This window comes from Cnephaeus nilssonii (assembly GCF_951640355.1).
Source record: "Cnephaeus nilssonii genome assembly, chromosome: 6".
Classification (NCBI taxonomy): domain Eukaryota; kingdom Metazoa; phylum Chordata; class Mammalia; order Chiroptera; family Vespertilionidae; genus Cnephaeus; species Cnephaeus nilssonii.
This window is the reverse complement of record NC_137077.1, coordinates 39,885,800-39,909,892: the sequence shown is the minus strand read 5'-3', so window position 1 is coordinate 39,909,892 and position 24,093 is coordinate 39,885,800. Positions and strand designations below refer to the sequence as shown.

General features: G+C 38.0%; 1 protein-coding gene across 1 annotated transcript in view; it reads left to right on the top strand.

Annotated features, from left to right (window-relative positions):
• Positions 1-24,093, top strand: part of SLC2A13 (solute carrier family 2 member 13) — a 278,507-nt gene that overhangs the window by 228,988 nt on the left and 25,426 nt on the right. Inside the window, exon 7 of the mRNA XM_079774143.1 lies at positions 2,301-2,426. Coding sequence (XP_079630269.1) covers positions 2,301-2,426 — 126 coding nt within the window. The remainder of the gene's footprint in view (positions 1-2,300; positions 2,427-24,093) is intronic.

The following is a 24,093-nucleotide window of genomic DNA, read 5'->3' as shown; positions in this document are numbered from 1 at the left end:
GAACAGGGAGCAAGTAGAGGGACCGATTAACTGGAGGTCACCCGGAGGTCACCGGGAGGTCACCAGGAGGGCTAATACAAACCGCTCCGCCAGCACAGGGGTCTGCTTTGTTCACAGATGTGTCCCAGCCCCTGGAACCTGCCCAGCCCCTAGCGAGTGTAAAATATTTGTATTTGTTGAGTTAATGATGGCGACAGAGCAGGGATTATTTACGAGACAGGCTGGGAAAGGGAGGTGTGGTCAGGGTTGGATGCTTGAATGAGTGATGGGGGAGGCAAAGCATGATGGATAACACCCCATCTGTCTGACATGTATATGTAGTAGGCTCTGGGTAACTATCAGCTTTTATCGTTAAGTTTTTTGGCCTTTTATAGGAATCACTGATTTTTAAAGAAATAAAGTAGAGTCATTTCTCTACAAATGTTTGAGTTGATCTTTCTCAATAGTGCCATTAAAGCCATTGGAAGAATCAGGGTTGTTAGAGTCCGCTTCATGTGGGCCGAATAAAGAAACAACTCGCTCGTAAGAATTATCTTCCTTTCCAGATGAGCCCAGTGTACTTCTCAAAGACAGAAGCCCAGCCGGGAATGCCTTCTATGGCTTTGCTGCTTTTGCTCATCACAGAGGTGGACTGTCTCGCGTTTACAGTGCTGTGTCGCCTCTCTAACCTCTCCGAAGGGAGGCTTTTGAAAGGCCTCCTTTTTGCTTTTAGAACGGGGCTGAAGTCGCATATAAATGTAGGGATGGCTGTTTGCAGAGGAGAAGTTCACAGAAAGAGGCCGAAATGATGATCGTCTCATTTTAAAACAAAGCCAGGATTTTCCCATGGAGCGAAATGAGTCAAAGCAGTATTTTAATTTTGAGCCAAGATTCACATCTTTTGTGGACAACTTAAGAGCAGTTCTTAACCCTGTTTCTCCCCCATACTCCTGTATGATTACTTGTCCACAGTAGATATTTAAGTCTGTACTGACTGATCTTTAGTTGTAAAATAAGCAGGTCTCGGAAGTGCCCTTCCCTTCACCTGATACATTTTCCTTACGATCCAATTGAAGCATCACCTCTGAAGTTGCCCCCAGGCCTCCCAGGTGAATGAGCATGCCGCTGTCCTTGGAGGCGTGCATAACTGTCCGCTCGCACTGCCATTCTTTACTTGCATGCTGTTTCTCATCCTCGCCTTCCATCCACCCACGAGCAAGGACCTTGTCTATTTCGTATCTCCAGTGCCTTGCGTGTGCCTGCCATGTCCGAGGCGCCAGAGTTTTCTGACAGATGAGTGCGACAGCAAGAAAACTCGTTCTCCAAGCACACCGTGTGTAGGCTGGAACACCCTGCCCTCTCAAGGATTTCCCCTGGTTAGAATTTTCATGTCGTTAGGGTACTGCTGTTAGGTGAGCAATGATTAATTGATTATGGCTCTGTGATCCAAACAATAGATGTGATTAACCTAGGGAAGAGTTAGCCTTTTTTTCTACACTAACTTCTTTTTTAAAATATATATTTTATTGATTTCAGAGAGGAAGGGAGAGGGAGAGAGAGAGAGAAACATCAGTGATGAGAGAGAATCATTGATCGGCTGCCTCCTGCATGCCCCCTACTAGGTATTGAGCCCACAACCTGGGCATGTGCCCTGACCAGGAATTGAACTGTCACCTCCTGGTTCATAGGTCAATGCTCAACCACTGAGCCACACTGGCCAGGCTACACTAACTTCTTTTAAATTAATTATAATCCATAACTGACACTGAATCTATATTTGTTAAAAGTACAGGTGTCCACCAAGATGTTAACAATGATTATTATTTGAATGGCAGTATTTTTTTATCTTAATTTTTTCTTTAGTTACAATTTATTTTATTCTTTGACTTTTTCTACTTCAGAATATATGTTGGAAAAACATATTTTCAATTTAAAAAAGATGTGTTACATGATGGAAACAAGAGAAATAAATGCTTTAGTATAATTTGGAACCAGTTGGCCTGGATCAAGATGGGCCAGTCCATACTTTGGTAACAAATCTCAGTTGGCTTAGAAAAGCATAGTTTATTTGCTACAGGGTGACAGGTTCTTCTATATCCAGTGTCTCAGACCCAAGCCTCTTCCATCTCAAAGTAGGTTCCGAAGGTGCTGCGGGAGGTGGGGGAGAGATGGGAGAGTCCTTCCTGCTCTCACCGGCCTCATCACGTGTCACTTCACCAAACCAGTCTGATGGACCCACGCTTACAGCAGAGGAGAGTGGAAAATGCGGGGGAACACCAGTTATCTCTGCTAACACGAGTGTAATTCTTTTCACTTTACAGTTACTGTAATGAGTGTATGTTGGACCCAGATTGCGGATTCTGCTACAAGATGAACAAATCCACCATCATTGACTCCTCCTGTGTTCCAGTTAATAAAGCATCTACAAGTGAGGCAGCCTGGGGCAGGTATGTCACTCACTACATACTGTGAGAATACACAGTAAAATTTCACAAGGAGGCCTGTTTTTAAGCTTAAAGAGTGACGACACTTACCTTCGAGAACTGCATTTCTTTTAAGCTGGTCTTTTTCCTAAACGGTCTTTAAAACTGATCTTATAAATACAGAGTGTCCCCCAAAAATGTATACACACTGTAAATGATTATAAAGTCGGTGTTTATTAACATACAGTTCATTTTCAAAATTTAAAAGAATTTACAGAAATCAGTACTCTTTTTGTCACTGCCCATTTTCAAACTGATGACTGTTCTGGTCCAGGCACTGCTGATAACATGAAGCAATGGAATGGCAAACATCAAGAATCATTTCATTTGGTATTTGTGTGCCCTCAGTTCGCCAACTGTTGTGGTTTTGCACTGTAAACTTTACCTTTTATGTGTCCCCGTACAAAAAATAAAGCTTAGTGGCACTTGAGGATAAATTTACTGTGTTCAAAGCTTAGTCTGGCTCCATCCATTATTTCAAATCAGTTAAACCTGAAAAGGAGCGAAAATTAAGTGAGTTGGCTGCTAAAGGATGTGTACATTTTGGGGGACACCCTATATATTACTTTGCAGCAGATACTCATGAGCGTGGGTGTAAAACACTGCAGCAGTGTGTTTCACAGACTTAGAGTAGAAAGCACTCCCACCTGGCCGTCAGGAACCCAGATCCCAGACCCACCTCTGCCATGCAAAGCAGAGTTTGGACCGTGAGGCAGGGATCCTGTATATTGTCAAGGCAGTTTTTCCCATTGCATATTTTTTAACTACACCAATCATTTTCAGACTCCTAAACTTAAGTGAAAGACAGAAGATCGTCAAGTCAAAATGAATTAATGTCACTTTAAATTCTTTCATGGAACTCTTATCATCTTAGAGTACTTTCCTGAAAGTACTTAATGAAATTTAGAAAAATTAGGATAAAAGTTGGTGGTCACTGGCATGTAACCAGTCTGGGAAGCTATCAATCTTTTTCTTTCTTTCTTAAAAAAAATATGTTTTTATTGATTTCAGAGAGAGGAAGATAGAGGGAGAGAGAGATAGAAACATCAATGATGAGAGAATCGTGGATCGGCTGTCTCCTGTATGCCCCCTACTGGGGATCGAGCCTGCAACCCAGGCAAGAGCCTTGACCAGGAATGGAACTGTGACCTCCTAGTTCTTGGGTCAATGCTCAACCACTGAGCCACACAGGCGGGGCTAAATATTTCTCTTCTTGACAGATCACATTGGTTTGTAGTGGGCAAATAAATGAAATATTTGCATACAACAAATAATCCCCACATTGATGAACTAATATTCACATCCATGGTCATAGAAAGCATATAAATATTCTTCGACATGGCTTTAATCTCTTTTGCATTTTAAATTGCGGTAAAGAGAATAATATGTTCTTATCCTATCTGCCTCATAGTACTGATGGCGGTAATGAAATCTGTAATGAAGTACTTGTATCTCCTAGAAGCTATAAAGTACAATGTGTCATTATTAATCATTACACTATTACCATTAATCATTTTATAAGAGAATTACTCCAAGAAGTAGAAGTGAATTATATGGCAGTGAATGAAAATCCAGACCAAATTTTAAATACACTAATTACAAAGAAATATGTACAAAAAATTCAATTATTACTTAAAATCAAAGCTTTAAAAGAGCTCCTTTTAGAAACACTCAGTGTATAATTTGCATCAGCTAAGCTTCATTAGGGAGTTAATTGAGTGAATATTTCTGGATGTAATAGTTTATAATTTTAACCTTATGATTCTTTTTCAGTAAAAAAAACCTGAAAGTAACTAGTCTAGAATTATGACCATATTATGAAATCTGTGCATGTAGTCTCCTGTATTTCATAGAATTCACTTCTAAACTTAGAGATATGTTGACTAATGGAAAGCGAACACTAAAATTAGACATTTCTCTTACTCCCAGAAGGTCTAGCGGTCAGAGGCTTTAAAATAGAGGTTTTGTTGTTATTTTTTGCAAATAACAAAAGTATATAACGCTTTAGTAGAAATACATATTTTTGTTTCAATGTCTCCTTAACATTTTGTTTATATTTTGAACTATTATTCCTTGAGTGCACACACTACTAGTGAAAAGTGAGGCACAAGTAATACCTAAGAAGGAAAAATACAAAGAACTAAATGCAATATATAAAGAACTTATATGTTTATAGAATCGTCTTAGAAAAATCTCAAACTCTTTACTACAAAAAAAAAAAATAGGTTGTCTGTGCTAGAAAGAACGTAAAAAGGCAGGATATGTTTACCATGAAAAAGTTTTAAGATAGAATATCCATTTGTAGTTAAATAGCGTTTACTGTATTTTCGTTTATTAGTTGGTTGATGGGTTTTATGCAAGTACCTAGAATGGAATTCTCAGGGGAAAATCTACCGTTACCTTGGATTTACATCCGAAATATGCGACGTATAGATATTTCAGGGTCAAGCATTACGGCAGTTCATAGTCATATAGGCTGATGTGTAGCTGTAGCTGTCTCCTGGAAAGACCCCAGGTGGAATGGTATGATGGTTTTTATAAACTCTGTATTGTTTTAACATAATGGAAACCATTTGCCTGTGTAATCAATTGTATCTATGTTGTTGCATTTCAGTAAATTTTTAAAAAATCATTTAACTCTCCAAAGAAGATATACAAATGGTCAACAAGCACCTGTAAGACTGCTTAACCCTGCTAATCATTAGGGAAATGCAAATTAAAACTACAATGAGATAACATCTCATACCCAGTAGGATGGCTGCTGTCACAAAAAAATAAAATAAAATGAAAACTGTGGAGGATGTAGACAAATTAGAAAGTCTGTATACTGTTGGTGGGATTATAAAATGGTACAGCCACTACAGTAAACGGGATGGCAGTTTCATAAAATTTTACAATTGGATTACATATCACCCAACAATTCCATTCTGGGTGAATATCCACAAGAATGAAAAACAAGGTTTTAAAGAGACATTTGAATACCCATGTTCACAGCAACACTATTGACAATAGCCGAAAGATAGAAGCAGCCCTAGTGTTACTCAGTTGGTGAATGGATAAACAAAATGTGGTTTTACATATAATGACATATTCAGACTTAAAGGAAATAAATTCTGGCACATACTACATCATGGGGGAACCTTGAAGATTAAGTGATAAGTAAAATAAGCCAGTTACAAAATGACAAATACCCTATGACTCCACTAACATGAGGTGCCTAGAGTAGTCAGATTTACAGAGACGGAAAGAAGGGTGCCGGGGGAGCGGACAGTCGGGAGTTGTTGTTTAATGGGTATGGAGTTTGTTTTGCAAAATGAAATTAGTTTTAGAGATTACTTGCTCTCCGTTGTGAATATACTTAACACTATTGAACTGTACAATTAAAAATTTTAAATGGTTAGTGAGGATGGTAAATTTCGTGTTCTATGTATTTCACCACATTTAAAAATAAAAAGGGAAGCCCATTTAAAAATAATCTGGCATGCTTCTAGAAGATACAACACGGTGAGCTGATGGAAAATCTGCTTCTGCCCGTCACCCCTATACGTTCTGAATGCATCCCATGCAAATACAGGTTTAGTTGGGAAATTAGAAAGAAACTTTAATGAGTTAAGAAATCATAATAGAAAACAGAACATTAAAATCAATAACTGAAAAGAATCACACAAAGTTAGAACTAGAGCTGAGTTGGCCTATTAGAGTAAGCAGAGAATGGAAATTAAAATGAGAAAAAAAATAATGCAAAGCAAAGAAATACTAGAGAGAATCAACAAAACTAAAGTTGTTTCCTGGAGGAGATCGCTATAATGGAGAAACCTCTGATGGTACTCTTTCAAGAAGAGAGAGAAGGCACAGATAAACAGTATTTAGAATAGAAGAAAAGCATGTGGGGTCAGATAGTAGATATTAAAAATAATAGGAGAATACTATTAATAATGTTGTGATGTATTTGAAAACAGATAAAATGGACCATTTTCTAGAAAAAAATTTAACTTTCTAAAACCTATTCAGCACCTCTGTGAAGTATGATTTTCATCCCCATTATACAGATGAGGACAGTGATGCATAGAGGATCCAAATGACTTTCTCAAAGTCAAAAAGCCAGTAAGTCCACCAGTTTTAGGGGAACATCAGTTGGGTAACAGAAAGGTACACGTTTTAGAATCAGGTCATTTCAGATTTGAACTTTCATTTGTCTTGTAAGTGGCGCTGGGACAAGAGCCTCTCTGAGCCCCATTCCTCATCTGTAAAATGGCAATGATATTATTGATGTATTGAACAGTCTTTTTTATGAAGATTAAACAAGAATGTATCTTAAGACTCTTGTAAAAATGTAATGCCCTGGGCAAATGGGCGCACAACATATCCTGTAGGAATTGCTGTTTTTCTTAGATTTGTCAACAACACATTTCCTAGATTAGAATAAGCACTTCCTGCCAGACAAGTGCATTAGAATACGTTCTCCTTATCTGTGTCTTTTCACCCACCTCCACATCGCCCGTATGGCTCTCTAGACATACAGACTCATAAATAAATCTATTCTGGAACTTCAAACATCCTGACTCTTTAAAAGTAGTGCTAATGAGGGCTACTTTCTTAATGTGCTGATTCAGTATTTGTTTCCTATAATGCAACATTTCTGCTCTGTAATTAGACTCACTAAAATAGCTAGATAGACTCCCTACTTGGCAGTTCATTGTTCTGACTCGCACTGAATGCCTGGTTTATTGTGTTCATTCAGCAGCGGTATTTTTCTCAAAGCTGCACTCTCATACAACACCAGCCTATTTTCCCAGCATCGCACCCCTCTCCATTCTAGTCATCAACCCCTTGTGACCACCCCATAATACAACTTCCCACCCCTGTGCCTTCCTCATGCTTTGCTTCTACCTAGAATTTACCCTCCTTCTCCCCTCTTTTCATCTCTGCCTGACTTCTACTTTTTTTTTTTTTTTTTTTTTTTTGGCGCAGTTCAGCTGTCACTTTTCCTTTGCTGTCTCCCTGATTGACCCCAAAAAACAATGCTTATTAACATCCTGCTGTCCTCTAGCACTCCCCTGTACAACTTACATGATAATTATACTGTCTTATATGATAGCGGTTTGGGTTTGGATGTATCTTCTTCTTCTAAACGATAAGTCCCAGTGTCTGTATGCTGCACTATTCTTAATTCCTTGGTGCCTTGTACATATCAGGCATTCAGTCAATAATTGTTAAATGTCAAAGAGGAAAAGGCTGCCATCACTGGAAAATATGTACAGGGTTGAACGTACCACAGTTTTAAATGAGAAGACATGGTGTTCTTTCCATCATTTCATTTTAGCTGTATCTTCCACGTTCATGATTATTTTCAGGAGAGGAAACTTCTAAAAGAAAAACGAGAGTGATGCAATTTTAATTAACCATGTTAATGTTTACCTGGTACTACTTAAAACACTAAAAAAAATTAAAATAAAACTTAACCATGCACTTGAAATATGTATACTACGTATTGTTATAGTTGTACTACATTAAAAATACTTTAAAAATTATTAGAAGAAATATTCACATTTCCTCAAAACATTCACTGGTGTACCAGGGAAGCTATATCTGTGGTGACAGTATAAGATCAGGTATATTGTGAAAGTAGACCAAATAGCGAAAATGGGGTTAACCCCCATCACCTTTTTTTTTTCCAAGATATATATCAGTTTTGCATTTAGAAAAGAAATATATTTTATCATTAACAAATTATATCAGTATCTTAACATTCATGGACAGGATTGATATTTTAATCAGTTATATATGTTAGGGATTTAAAATGCTCAAGCTGTGCTTCTACATTAACAGTATAGTTTAAAATTAATATTTGCTAGCATACATGTCATAGAGAGAAAATAAGGGAGAATATTTTAATCCATTTGCTCTTTGTGTTTTTGCTTGAATAGAAGTCACTCTGCTCGATCACCCCCGTTACGCTCTGTAGCTGGATACTGTGGATGTGTGAGGTTCATCTATCCTAAGTAATTTCCGAGGCTGCGTGCCGCTGCCTCTCCTTTTTCAAAGCCAGAAACTTAGACATTGTTGGGTTTCAGTGAACGTCTGTATTGCAGACTCTGTTGCTGTTTATTTACACTGTAAAGGATACAAGTCAGAAAAGCAAAAACTTCTCTGAATAATTTATCTTCCTCTTTCATGTTAGTTTCTTCCATTTCTTAGCTGATATTTAATTATAATGCTAAATTAACACATTTTAACAGTTTTCTCCAAGTAGTAATATTCATAATGTATTTGACTACCCTTCTTCTTAGTTCATAACCTTACATTTCTAGTCAGTCCCTGTTCCTTTTACATTTTAAAAAATATATATATTCATCAGTTCATGCTTCTCCAAAAAGTAGTCTGGACATTTTTTCTCACCAGACAAGACTCTAAGGCTTTTAGGATAAGGATAAGGACCACGACTTGAATTGCATGTGTTTGGTGAATATAAAGTAACAGTGGCAAGTTTTGGTTCATCTAATAATGGTGCAATTAAGCAACAGGTGTGGCACCGCAGAGGTGAAGTCTGGGAGGTGGGCATTTGTCAGAAAAGGAGCAGAGAGGAAGGAGAATGGATGGCCGGAGCTGATCCTGGACGTGTGAGTTTGGATCAGAGTGTCAGGGGGTCTCTTTCAGGAATTTCTTTTACTTTTATAGGTGCATTTTTGAAGTTGTAGAAATCATACTGGGAATGATTAGAGGTGAATGATTTCATGGGATACCAGGATGGTGGATATGACATTGTATCACATAGTGAGATACAGTTCCCTTCCAAATATTCTGCATCTATTAAGAAGAAAGTCAGCTGACACTACCATGGTTTTAACACATGATCTAACTAGAAATGAATAACATGGCTGTGTTTTTGTCCCACTTTTATTATAACTCTTCAGTTCTTGGCAAGTGTGGTTGATTGCATCAGTGTTCAGAATATCTGCTGCACTCACTAGGGAAGGATTCGATTTCCCAGGCCCGTTCAGTCTTACCCACTTGGCTTGCTCTGGCCAAGGAAATGGGAGAGGAGAAAACAAACAGACATTTATTAACATGTATATCTCATAGACACATGAGAGACATTTAGGGATGTGTAACCCAAAGAGGTGGCTTCAAATTCAGGCTTATACAGCATCTTCAGCGAAGAAAGATGCATGACAAGAAAAAGAACCTTGAGTCTGTAGAGATGACAAATTGTAGGAAGGCAAATATATGGGGAAGGAATGGGCGCTATCAAGTCTAGTTAGTAAGGTTGTTACGTAGATTCCCCTGGTGCCGTCTCCACGCTGATAGGGTCTAGAGTTACTCTGTGATTAACTTCTGTCCTTCCAGTTAGAAAGGGAAAGAGGGACACATTTGTCAATATTTGCCCTGCTTCTTGGCAAGTGGGGAGGGCAGAGAGCTTTTCCTGTGTTCACTGCTTCTTAATTGCCTTCAACTCAGAATGTAAAGTGGGCACATTCCGGTTTCCTTCCCTTGGGATAACGGAACGGGTTACGCACCTGGGGATGTCACTATGCCAGAGGAGTGGCCTGCGGCGGAGTAGGAATGCTCGAAGTAAATTAGGAAGCAGGGATAGAGTATAAAGCGCCGGAAAATGTGATCATAAAGGTATCCAAAGAGGAAGGACAAAGAGAAACAACCGGAGAAATACAATGAAGATAAAACAGGGCAGGCCTAGACACATTCAGAGAATGTGGGTCTCAGAGACACCTCAGAAAACACTGAGAACACAGCCAGCCTTCTCCGTGGTGAATTTTCTCATTTGCAGATCTCTCTCTCGGCCAGGCTAGGAAGTGCCTTTGAAGTAAGCCAAATCGCCCCAAATATATTGGCAAAGTTCTGCTAAGACTGACAGCTTTGAGTTTTCTTACAGATTTAGTATTTGGTATCTATAGACATTGGATACAGTTATTTTTAAAATATATATTTAAAATACTGAAGGCCAAATAGTATGCATAGCATTAAATTTTATCTGTCCACAAAAATTATTTTATGAATGTAGATGAAGGGCACTGTATCTTTGTCTCATTAAATCCCTTAGCAGCCATCAGTTGCTTTTCTCAATTGGCTTCTATAAATGTTTCATGTCCTATAGTGCAACCATTTCTGCATTAAGTGAGGGGCTGGTAGAATATAAATTACTGAGAGCCTAAGTGTGTGGAGCAGATAAGCCACAACCGGCAGCTGGCAGAGCCCATCCTAAATTGAAATAGGAGTAGCATTAATAATCCTGTGGACTGGCCTATGACTTGTGGCAGCAATGTAACCATGACCGGTGACCCCCTCCATCCCACTCAACGACACACATATACCACACTCAAAATGAGCAACGTACAACGAACTTGGGAATTCATTGTGAGTCAGTCTGATCCTTTAAAAAGAGATTTTCTAGCCCATGTGAATGTATGCCGAGTACTCAGGTATAAGATGGTCAAAGAGGTTCACTCTTTTATGTTCCAACTCTAAGATTGAATGAGATATTCTGTGTGTGCTACTGTTTTGTAAAGAGAAGGATAAAGTCATTCACTACCTATATATCCTTTTTTTACTTTTTTTTTTTCTTAAAAGCATTTGTGGTTCTTGGCATTCTGAAATTGAGAATGATCCAAACCACATGGGAATAATAATATACCTGCACAAGATAAATGATGGAATATAACTAGCATATTAAATATAAAACAAACTCAAAACATCTGATCCTGTTGGCATTTTTTAATTAAAGTCTTTCAAACTCTTAAGAATGCTGATGTCCAGAATTCAGTAGAGCACTGCTTTTCAGTAGCTAATCCTCTAGCTAAGTAGAATAATGGCAAGTGGATAGAGGTTCTGACAGGATAGCCCAGAGAGATCCAAGAAAGGCAGGTTTATTTGTGGGGATTTTTAATCTAGTACTTTCTTTTTTTAATTTACATGAATTTTCCTTTATATTCTAAAATATGGCCATGCTCATTTTAATGTAATAATTGCTCTTATTACTTATCCATTGACTTTTCTGGAGAGCCCCAATTCACCACCTCTCATTTCATCTATTCCCCCAGCAGTGAGAAAAAATGTTTGTTCCTAGAAAATGTGCTGTTTTATTCTGCAGCACGTTAGTACATGTGCTAACTTGACAATACAGTATAGACCCAACCCAGAAACAGTTCAGCATAGACCCAACCCAGAAATGATCCCCAAGTTCACAAAAATTAAAATGTAGGCAAATTCTAGTGATACTTTCAGATCACAGTTCAGTATCAGTCAAAGACACTTACATGCCTCATGGATTTAAATGTTATAGTTAGAATTGTTGCAAACATGGTAAGTTCTCTAGTAGAGCTTATTGAATAAGACTTGAACAAAAATGTTGCTCAGAATAGAAGTAAAAAATATTTCAGAAATCTATTCATAAAATTATTGATTTTGAAACATAAACGTTCACAGATTATTTTACTTCTGCAGTTTTTTGGCTATATTCATTTGACATTTGGCTCTCTTTTACAGAATGGTGGACTGTGAAATAACTAAAGTAAGTTAATCATTTTTTCCAGACTGGAAATGTAAGACGTTATTTCTTTGTAGCTAGCACATATTAAGATACTTGTCAGCTATTACTCCAAAACACCAGATCCTCATGCACTTAAGTATAACTGTTTTCTAAAACATTGTATATAATCTGTAATTATGTTCACATGTTGTATTAGGATTACACCTATTAGTCTCTAACTATTCCCAAATGGGATTATGCCTGACACACAGAAATCTCTCAGTACCTATGAAAGTCATTGAAAGAATAGTGGTAAGGGAAGAGAGTGCTCCAGCCATGAGTCCTGTAGATATTTTGACAAGGAATCTGTCAATTTCATTCTTCTGGGTGATTCTGTGTCATTGAAAAGGACCAGACTTTTTTGAGGAACTTGTAGTGGAAATAACAATAGCTAACATTAACAGCCACACCATCAGCCATATCTACTACAGCTCACAGTATTCTTTGCCTGATTCTGTTTCCTCTTTTTCTATTTCTGACTCAGTTGGGTATATGGGATTCAGGAAGTTTCTTTTAGAAAGTGTAAAAATCAATGGGCAGCTTAGCCCTTGCATAACAGGAAGGTAGGGACTAACTGAAGTCAGAAGACTTTGATTTGTGTTTTGACTCAGTAACTGACCAGAGTATGGCCGTGGGTCATTTATTTTGCCTTTCTGACCCTGAGTCTCCTAATCTTTAAAATGGAATAACACTACGTCTTGTTTGTCATGCAAGATCATTGAGAAAGTCAATTAAAAATGTATGTGAAAAGGATTTGGACTCTTGATTTAAAAAAAAAAAACCACCATTATAAATCTCATTTCCACAATTACCTTACTTACTGTATAAACTGAGTAGAACTGCAAATGTAGAATTAAAACTGTGTTTTTTAAACATGCCGGTATTTTAGGATAAACAAAGAGTTCCTTTTCCTACAAATGCTTTCTTAAGTTTGCAAGAACTTTCATCAATTTATTTTCATTAAATCTTACACCATTATAACAGGAGAGTTTTTCACTATTCTTTATTGATAATTAATAGAACAAATAGTAATCGATAGAACAAACAGACAAAAATAGTGAAGACACAGAAGACTTGAACAGTACTGTCAATCTGTTTGCCTAACTGACCAGACATTTATAGAATATTCCACTCAAAAACAGCAGAATAAATATCCTTTTCAAATGAACATGAAACATTATCAACATCTACAGTATTCTGAGCTATAAAACAAGTCTCAACAAGTATTAAGTAACTGAATTCATAGAAAGTATATTCTCTGACCACAGTTAAATTAATTTAGAAATCAGTTTTAAAAAAGTTTTCACAAAAATTCCTAAATACTTGGAAATTAAACAGCATACTTCCAAATAACCATGGTGTAAAGAACAAAACCCAAGGAAATTAGAAAATATTTTTATCCCAATGAAAAAATATATAAAAATGTTGGGATGCAGCATAAAGCAATACTTTGAACAAATGTCTGGTTTAAAATAATTATATTAGAAAATAAGAAAGGTCTAAAATCAATGATCTAAACTGCCAATTATGAAGCTAGAAAATGAAGATCAAATAAAATCCAATGTAAGTAGAAGAAAAGAAATATAGAGTAGAAATCAATAAAATAGAAAATGGGAATGCTGGAGATAAAGTAAGTGACATCAAAAGCTATTGTTTTAAAGAGTTCAAAAGTTGAATTATGTTATATTTAGACTCATCAATGGGGTTGGGGGATGGAGAAGAGAAAGAAGACATAATTTACCACTATTGGAATTAAAAGAGAGGATTTAAATGAAATGGACAAAATCTGGTGAATGATACCAGATATTTAAGGGAGAAATCATGCTACTCCTACATAAACTATTTCAGAAAATGGTAGAGGGGGTAAACTTTCCAAATCATAAGGAATCATATTGGTACCAAATCATATAAATTCTATAAGAAAGGAAAATTGCAGATAAAAATTCCAGTATTCCTCATATACAAGGGTAGGCAAAAGTTGGTTAAATTACCAGCCATCATTACCTAAAAGATAAATCTTAAGTAAGGATATGAAAGAATAACAACAATAATAAAAGACAATACAAATAAATAATGCGATAATTAATAAATACATAATAAAAGAATAAACTTTGTTTCTCATACAACTGTAAACATACTTTTGCCTACCCCAGTATATACACACAGAAATTCTCAAATTGAATCCAAAAAAGGAATGCACAGTTTATTTAACATTTAAAATCAATTGATTTAACTCACTATATTAGTGAGCAAAGGAGAAACACCGTATGATCATCTCAGGAGAGGCAGGAAGTTTTTTTTTACAATATTCAACATCCATTTGTAATAAAAACTCTGAGAAGGCTATTGTAAGGTCTGTAACCTTTGGGGGTTGGCTTTTGTCTCAGCCTAATTCTTGAGATTCATGTTGATGTATCAATAGTTCATTCCTTTTTTATTGTTGACTAATATTGCATAGCATAGGATGTACCTCTGTTTGTTTAGCTTTCATCCACTGAAGATATTGGGGTTATTTCCAGTTTTAACTTCTAAGAAGTAATTTTCAAGTACTTTGATTTCATTATAACCTGACAGAGCATATATGTTCCTATATATAATTTAAGCACTTTGGAGAATTCTCCTGTCTAAAATAACTTAAGATCTTTTTTCTGAATCTGTTTGTTTATAAGGAAGTTTGCTTGAAAAAGTTATATGTTTTCAAATATGGCAGAGTTTCATTTATGTAGCACCCAGATCTATCTTGGATTAGATTTTATCAAAGCTGAGAACATGTCTTTAATGGACATTTTATAATTTGCAGGTAATGATAAATGCAGTCAGCATTCTGTGTAGCTTCTAATTAGAGTTTAGGGGGAAATGTACCCAGTAGCGTTTTGGAAAAGGGACAGAACATTTTATCCTGGAAAGGGGTGATTCATCAGGCACCTAAGGCCAGTTAAGAATACCCACTCCTTAAGAATACTTTGCAATTTGTTGGGCAAAGGTTTAGTTCTGAAACATCCTTCATTCCCCTTTCAAGTGGGTTGAGAGCTTGTGCTCTGATCTTCCAGCTTCAGAGGTTCCAGACAAGATCGGGAGCATCAACTCTGAAATGCAAACTTGTCAGTAATTCGTTTCTTAATTTTTAGTTTGTGAAATTGCATTCTTGGGAGCCCGTGTAAAACCATTTCATCCATCTGTATACAGATTGGTTCTGTGATGTTAAGTAACCTGTCCCGTAGCTAAGATTGTGGGGCTCTGGGCTTTCTCAGCCGTCAGTTCAGAAAGAAGCAGGGAACGGCCACTGCTCAGGACAGTGCTCACCGAACACAACAGTTATTAATTGTCTCTTGCTGGTTTTTCCAATCACCTGTGAAACTAGGCAGAACCAGCCCACAGCTTTCTGCTTTCTGCTGTGTTTCCAGAATATCCATCCAGTGAACAAAAGTGGGGGAAAGGCCAGCTAACTAACTTCTCTTTCTCGTCGTTTGTCTAAGACGGGTGGGGAACGTCCTGCCTTTGGGCTGTATAAGGCCCACAAAACCATTTGGTCTGGCCCTTCCAAGGCATTAGGGGTGAGTTAACTAAATGTTTGAGCAAACACAGCAGGATAACTTTTTTTTTGAAAGTGAAATTATGATCTATTAATTTACATAAAAATCACTTTATACATTGAAGAATAGTTTTTCAGGTTGTAAACAAACCAAGTTTGAAGCTGTCATTATTGGGATTCATGGGACGTGGTCTGTTCCTCTATCACTTGGGTCGGCTTTAGCTCAAGTGGTTACTTCGTCCTGGCAGACATTCAGCAGGATAACTTTTAAGTTGAAATTTTGTACAGCCCTCAAATGATGTTATAAATATCCAATGGCCCTTGGGAAATAATAACACCCCTGGCCTAAGACCTGAACTCTGTCTTGCCCACCAAGCTCCAGGTTTCTTGGTGCCTGAGTTACTGAGGAGGTGCTGCCCCGAGATTCCCTTCATTTCCTTTTGCATTTCAATGAACAGGTTATGTATGTAAAATGGATTTACAAACATATCAGTATTTACAACTTTTTCAAAAAAATCTTAAGCATGTTGCAATATATCAGTTTTTAAATACAGGTGTTTCAGACCAATAGCCTCTGGGAGTAGACTCTGAAAAGAAAAACAAATCGAAGGCTTTAAGAACCCTAGAGAAAGGAGAACACGGTTGGTGCTGCTGCCTGGAATGATGCATCACTTTTCCAAGGCGCTCTTCACACTACACCCAGACTCCTACTTCTGCTGGTGCCCTGGGCCCTACCACTGTCACTCTCTCCTGGGTTACTACAGAGCCTCCTAACTGCCTCCCTGCTTCCACACTGGCCCTCGCACCCTCCCCACCACCTGTTCTGCACAAAACAGCCACAGTAAGCCTTTAAAACTGGAAGCCCTGTCACTCTGTTCTCTGCCCAGGACTCTGCGCTGAGGTCCCACAATAATTAGGACAAAAACCACACCCTACAAAGTCCTGCACACTAAACATAGGCCTCCAGTGCTGTCTTCCTTGCTCACTACACTGCAGCCCCTGTTCTTGCAGATACCCAGCCAGCTTCCGTCTTGGGCTTTCACCCTTGTCTGGAAAGCTGTCCTTTCAGATACCTGTAGGGGGCGCACTTTTCCTTCTCTGCTCGGTAATCACTTTGGCCTGGAGCCCGTCCCTCAGAGCCCTATAAAATTAGCAAAGTACCCCTGCCTGGACTCCTTGCACTACTCCCTCTGCTTTATTTTTCTTTATAGTACTTATTGGTTTTCTGTGGGGCCACTAAGAATATAGGCTCCATGAGAGCAGAGAGCTTTTCTGTTTAGTGCTGTAGACAATGTCTGGAGCCTAGGAGTCATGTAGTAAATATTTATCGGGTAAATTAATTAACGACTCTGGGTCCCCTGTGTTTTATACTGCATTACCAAAAGTGGCAGAATAAGCTAAGAGCAAAAAATCAGGGAATACTAAAGCTATTTAATAACCATAACATGAGTCTGGTAAATAAGTTGGTTTTGACAGATGAATTATTATTTTTATTAATCCAGCACTTTCTGAAAATTAATGTTAAACTCTACCATTATGATTGTGAAGTTGTCAGTTTTTCTTTGAAATCCTGTAATGTTGCCTTCCATGGCTTGAAATATATTTAATCAGGTGTTTACAAGATTAGAACTATTATATTTTTGCGATGAAATGAACCCTTTATTATGTATGATTTATCCTTGAGAACTGCTTTTGCCTTAAAATCCACTGTGTCTATTATTGCGAAGTTTCACCAGTTTTCTTTTTGTTAATATTTATGTCTATTTTTTCTTTATAAATATTTCAACTGTCTCTGTCCATATGTGTAGGCGTTTCTTCTAAACAGCATATAAGGTGTTTTCCCCACCATTCTAACCAGCTTTATTTTTATCAAGTCACAGCTTGTTTGCATTTATCCACATGTGCACCAGCTTTTTGTTCATAATTTTTTGTTCCATCTTTTTGTTCCTTCTGTTTAGTTTCTAAACTCATATTCATAGACATGTGAATATATAAATACTAGAGGCCCGGTTCAAGAAATTCGTGCACGGGTAGGGTCCCTAGGCCTGGCCTGCGATCAGGGCCGATGGGGCCTCCCGGCTGCCAGCTGGGGCCTTCCTTCATTCCATGTCACCCCCTGGTGGTCAGCGCACGTCATAGCGAGCAATAGAATTCCCAGTCTCCCAGTTGAACTTCCACGGGGACACTTTGCATATTAGCCTTTTATAGATAGATAGATAGATAGATAGATAGATAGATAGATAGATATGAACAAAGATACTTCTTTCTATTCTGTATCTTTTAGAAGCTTTTCCTGCAAGAGTATTAGTAGTAGACTCCCCCAAACTTTGTCCAGAATTTACTTATTTTTCCATCACTCTTAAATGGTAGTAGCCTGGACATAGAAATCTAGATGTACAGCTCTTCGTTCTCAGTACTTTGAAAATGGTGCTCCATAGTCTTCTGAGCAGAGTGCTGCCAGGTGGGGCATCATTCCTTTCTAAGTAGTCTTTGCTTCCTTTGGGTGCTTTTAGCCCTTGTCTTGGTCTTCATTATTCTGTAGTTTCACAGTGATGTACCTTGCTGTGAATTTAATTTTATTTATCCGACTAAGCGATCATTGTGCTTTGTAAATATGAAGTCTTGTCTTTCAGCAATTTATGAAGAATTTTCAGCCATTATATCTTCATATACTGTTCCCCAGGATGATCCTAGTCCTTTCGGAATCCTAGTGAGATGCATCACATTCTGCCCTCTGTGTCTCTTATTCTTAGTGCCATGTTCTGGGAAATTTCCTCAGATCATTCATCTACTTCTCTAATGTTCTTCACTGTGGTCTAATCTGCTGGTTAGCACATCTATTTTTTTTTCAGGTTTTTTATTATTATTATTAAAAAAAAAGATTTTAAATATAATACTGTTACATGCAATAAATCTTAATATTTCAAGAAAAACTATCTTAAATATAATGTTACATGCAATAAACATTAATATCTCAAGAAAAATGATTTTAGCCCTGACCGGTTTGGCTCAGTGGATTGAACATCAGCTTGCAGACTGAAGGGTCCCAGGTTTGATTCCGGTCAAGGGCATGTACCTTGGTTGGGGGCACATCCCCCAGTACGGGGTGTGCAGGAGGCAACTGATCAATGTTTCTCTCTCATTAATGTTTCTAACTCTCTATCCCTTTCCCTTCTTCTCTGTAAAAAATCAATAAAATATATTTTTTAAAAAGAAACATGATTCTAAATATGATGTTATATGTAATAAACACTAATTCAAGAAAAATTATCTTACATATAATATTACATGCAATAAACATTAATATTTCAAGAATAAAAGGATTTTAAGTATAATAATATTACCCAAACTCTACTAACATAGTATGATAGCACAAAAGAAATACAGGAAATACTAAAAATCTTCAAATAACAGAATTCTATTATATTCTAGTATATCTCCCCTTCCCCCCTCCCCCCGGCTCTATTTTTGTTCATCAGTTTATGGTGTTCATTATATTCCACAAATGAGTGAGATCATATGATATTTATCTTTCTCCGACTGGGTTATTTCACTTAGCATGATGCTTTTAAAATCTATTTTGTCGGAGTGAGTATTGCTACTCCAGCTTTTTTTTTCTTTTCCATTTCCATGGAAAAATTTTTTCCATCCCTTCACTTTCATCCGGTGTGTGTCTTTTGTTTTGGGGTGGGTCTCTTGTAGACAGCATATGGTTGGGTCATGTTTTTGTATCCATTCAGCTACCATACACTTTTTGATTGGAGTATTTAATCCATTTACATTTAGGGTTATTGAGAGGTACTTATTTATAGCCATTTTAATTCTGTATGGCTAGGTTTCTCTCTGTGTTTCTTCTTCTCAGCAATCCCTTACAGAAATCCCTTTAGCATTTCTTGTAATGCAGGCTTGGTGGTGATGAACTCCTTTAGCCTTTTTTTTTTTTTTTTTTTGTCTGGGAAGCTCTTTATTTGACCGTCTATTTTGAATGATAGTCCTGCTGGATATAGTAATCTTAGTCTCAGATCCTTGCTTTCCATTACCTTGAGTACTTCATGCCATTCCCTTCTGGCCTGTAGAGTTTCTGATGAGAAATCAGGTGTCAGTCTTATGGGAACTGCTTTGTAGGTAACAGTTTTCTTTTGCTGCCTTTAAGATTCTTTGTCTTTAATTTTTGGCATTTTAATTATGATGTGTCTGGGCATGGGTCTGTTTGTGCTCTTCTTGTTTGGGGTTCTCTGTGCCTCCTGAACTTGTGTGACTTTTTCCTTTACCAAGTTAGGGAAGTTTTCTACCATTATTTCTTCAAACACCTTTTCTATTCCTTCCTCCCTTTGTTCCTCTTCTGGCACACCTGCTATTCTAATATTGTTACATTTCACTTTGTCCCACAGCTCCCTTAAGCTGTCCTCCTGTTTTTTAATTGGTTTTTCTTTTTGGTTCTCTAATTGAGTGATATTTTCAACTCTGTCTTCTAATTCACTGATTTGATCCTCAGCTTCCCCTAATCTGCTGTGTATTCTTTCTAATGTGTTCTGTATTTGTGTTATGTCATTCTTTATCTCAGACTGATCTTTTTTCAAAGTTACTGTATATTTTTTCATACTGTTGAGCATTTTTAACATCATAACTCTGAACTCTGTTTCAGATAAATTTCTTATCTCTGCTTCATTTATCTCTTCTTCTGGAGAATTCTCTAGTTCTTTCATTTGGGGGTTGTTTCTTTGCCTCCTCATTCTGGCTGTCTGGGTTTGTGACTTTGTATTAGGTAGATCCTCTATACCTCTCAATCTCTAGTGCAGAACAGTGTTAAAGGCTATTTCTGACTAATTGGATCAGGCAAAGACTCAAAGCCTCCAGAGACCTCCTCTGTCTACAGACTAATAGGATTCCAACTTGAATTGCCCCAGGTAATCGTCCTCAGGTGTGGTGAGAGTTTTTTTCAACAGGGCTGGGCAGTTGCTTCTGCCTGGAGGCTAATTGTCACTTTTAATCTCTTAAGTGGCCTCAGGGCAAGGTGTTTTCCAATAGGGTGTGTTGACTGTCTTTCCCCCAGGCAAGGCAGATGTCTATGTGGGAAAGATGTCCTCCACTGTGTGAGGGAATGACTCAGCCCAGGAAACTTGGGTGTCTGCTTTCTGAGGTCTATCACCCCGAGTCCTGGGTTCTGCTCTCACAGTTCCAGTCCACTTCACCCTCCCTCTGCCAGAGCACAAGGTGGGTGGCTCCACAGGGAATTTTTGTGCATTGGCCCTTTAAGAGGGTGCCTGAACTTTCAGCTGCCACTCCCTGGCAGACAGCACCTCACAGCTTTTCACAGCTAGATGTTATGTGGGTACCCTCCTCAGTTTGGTGCTCTTTGCTGGGGAGCCCAGCTTTGGGATTAGATCCCAGAGTTCTAAGTGGCTCCTTCCCCCTCCTCACCTCCACCCCCCAACCAACTGAGATATCTCTCCAGGACTTCAGTTGCTGTCTGTGGGTGCCCGGCCAGTCCTTTTGCGCTTCTGCCCCTCCTACCAGTCTGTATGTGGTCTCCACCTTCGGTCCTTGGGTATCAGGGTTCTCTCCTGTGAGTTTTCCATTGATTATTCAGGAAGCCTTTCCATATTTCAGTTGTAATTCCAGCTTGTTCCTAGGAACATGTCCATGCAGCATCCTCCTACCCTGCCATTTTTAATCTCCCCAGCACATCTATTGAAGAGTTTTATTTCTATGACTCTACGTATTTAGGAAGTTATATTTGTTTCCATTTCAGATATAAATATTTTATAGTGTTTCCTTTTTTTTTCACATTTTAGATACCTTCTGTAAATCATTTATCATGCTTATTTTTTGCCTCGGGTAAGTGATAGTTTTCAGGCTAAAGTTTTTGCAGCTTTCATTCTGCTAGTTGTCTACTGTTATTATATGTTGGTAGATTATTTCTTTTTGTTTTGTGTAAGTGCAACATTGTTCATTTTCAGCACAGTTTTTATCTGTGGCCTGAGCTTATCCTTCCAAATATTTTTTTTGCAATTGTATCTGTTATATACTGCAGGGCTGTCACCAACCTATAGGCTTAAGAGGACACCAAGAGTGGCTGTTCTGTGCCCTGTACTTCCGGTGGGGGCCGGTGTGGTGGTTACTGTACTTGCATGTTACTGTACTTTTCTGAACATTATTACAAATGAATTTAGAAATGTCTGTCTTCCTAGTATCACAGGGACCCATGGAAGATAACTACAGTGAGGCCTCTTCACATGTTATCTTGGCTGACTCCACAGGGGTTGAAAAGCCCTTCTAGTGAACTTTACTGTCCTAGGACCTATTTTTGTTACTTTCTCTGGTTTGGTGTTCCTAGATTATTCAGTGTACACTAAGAAATCTCAATCAAATTCTCAGGAGAGAGAGGGTTATGTGTATTCACAAGATACACACATGCACACACACACTGTGGTGTCTCAATCTGAGTTTAACCAGAAGAGACAAGTTTCTTGTCTCTCCCTGCCAGTGGGTGGATTTTTCTACTCATACACCTTTCCATCTAGTGTGCTCTCCTTGTGCTGAGATAAAATCCAGTCTCCTGCAAGATCCTTTACAACCTGGCCCTTATCTACTTTTCTGCCTCATCTGCTGCTACTGCATTTCTCTCTCTTCCATGCATCAGTCCTCTTATCTTTTCTGTTGCTCAACTATGTCAAGGTTATTTTGCTGTTCCCTCTCACAGAATGTCCTTTTACCATCGTCGCACAGATCTAGCTCATAGATCCAGTCATTCAGATCTCACTTATCAGCAAGACCAGGACATGTTGGACTCCGTATAAAATAAAGATAGAAAGCCCCTTATTAAAACTTTCAATATAGTGACAGAGTTAGCCAGATGTAGGCTCTCCTGAGCAGGGGGCTCTGTGCAGGCACACACTCATGTCTCTCGCACGCACACACTCATGAAGCTGGCTTCGCTTTCCCTCCCTGGCCAATCAAATGCTCTCTGTCTACTCGTAATGCACGTCGTTCTCCTCTGTCTCCTCCACTTAGTTTTTCTCTGTCATATCACTCTGGTATTTTTTTTCTTTATGGTAATTACCACTACCTGAAATTATTTGCTTATGTAGTATCTATAGACAATTGCTAGAATATAAACTCTGTGCAGACAGTGACTTCTGTATTGTTCACTGCTGTAGCACCTAGAATGGTGCCTTGGCTCAGTAAATGTTTTGTTTTAGGATCAAATAACTTAGTCCATTGTTTTCTGTGTTACAAATAGCAACCTACTTTAAGGCCAAATATATTTCGGAGTAGCTTCCGCTATCCCCCCTAAAGCCAGAAATTCTCAAGCAGCATGTTTTTATTTTTTTTAATTGATTTGAGGAAGGGAAAGGGAGAGAAACATCAATGAGAGAGAATCATTGATCGGCTGTCTATTGCACGCCCCCTACTGGGGATCAAGCTGGCAATCCGGGCTTGTGCCCTGACCAGAATCTAACCGGTGACCTCTTGGTGCAGGGGATGACGCTCAATCAACTGAGCCATACCAGCTAGGGCTCAAACAACGTATGTTTTTAATAGATACAAAAGTAAACGATCAGCGTTTTAAAAGGTCAGCAGCTTGGAAGTAAAAATAATATTCTTCCCATTCAGACAGTTAATGATGGATTGTAATACACACACACACACACACACAGAGAGAGAGAGAGAGAGAGAAAACAAATCAACAGAAAAATACACCTTAAACCTTAAGTCATTTATATTTAGGTTCCCAATAACATGTGAAGGCAGATTTTGTTTTTTGAAATAGCAATTTTATTTTCTCTTTAGAGTTCAAGTAATACTTAATCGACAGTCCATCCACTATGGTCAGTTAATCGTGCTAAACCTCCTAAGAGGAAATGCATTCATTAACTTCTATGGTTTATCTATACTTTTATTTTCTTCATCATAAAGTACTTTAAAGTATTTTTATGAATGTGTAAATGCTTTTAGACTAAAATTACTTCAAATCACTTCTAATTTCCTGTTTGAGTAATGTACATTTTGACTAAGCTTTTGTTAGTTCCTAACAGTTGAGAGAGAGGTCACCGACCTCCCCAATAACAGCAGCAGTTACTGACTAAAAATGTGGCAGTCAGTTGCCAGCTCTATTTCTTATTGCACTTTCTTTTCAGATGTAAGTTGTAAAGCTTACAGTGTTTTTCTGTTTTGTTTTGTTTCTTTTCTAAGGCTGCTCTAGCTGTTTAGAATTTTGCAGTGATATGACAGGCAAAATACCAGGAGTTTTAATGAAGCACTTGGTATTAGAGCTATGACAGTTAATATTGCCTCGGGCCTATGAAATGCAAAGCCATGCCTGATTATGGTCTTGGGGTTTTTATCTGTGCAACCTAGTACCTACTATTAAGAGTACTTTTTTTTTAACTGAACATCAATTGCTTCCATAGAGTCATTGTTACCTTTTGAAATTAATAACCTCTAGCAACACAGATTATTCTTTCTGTTCATTACTGAGCTCTTTATAGTTCCTAAATGTGTAGTGTTGTTTAAATAACCCATTAGTGGGTTTCCTGTTAGTTATACTCAGT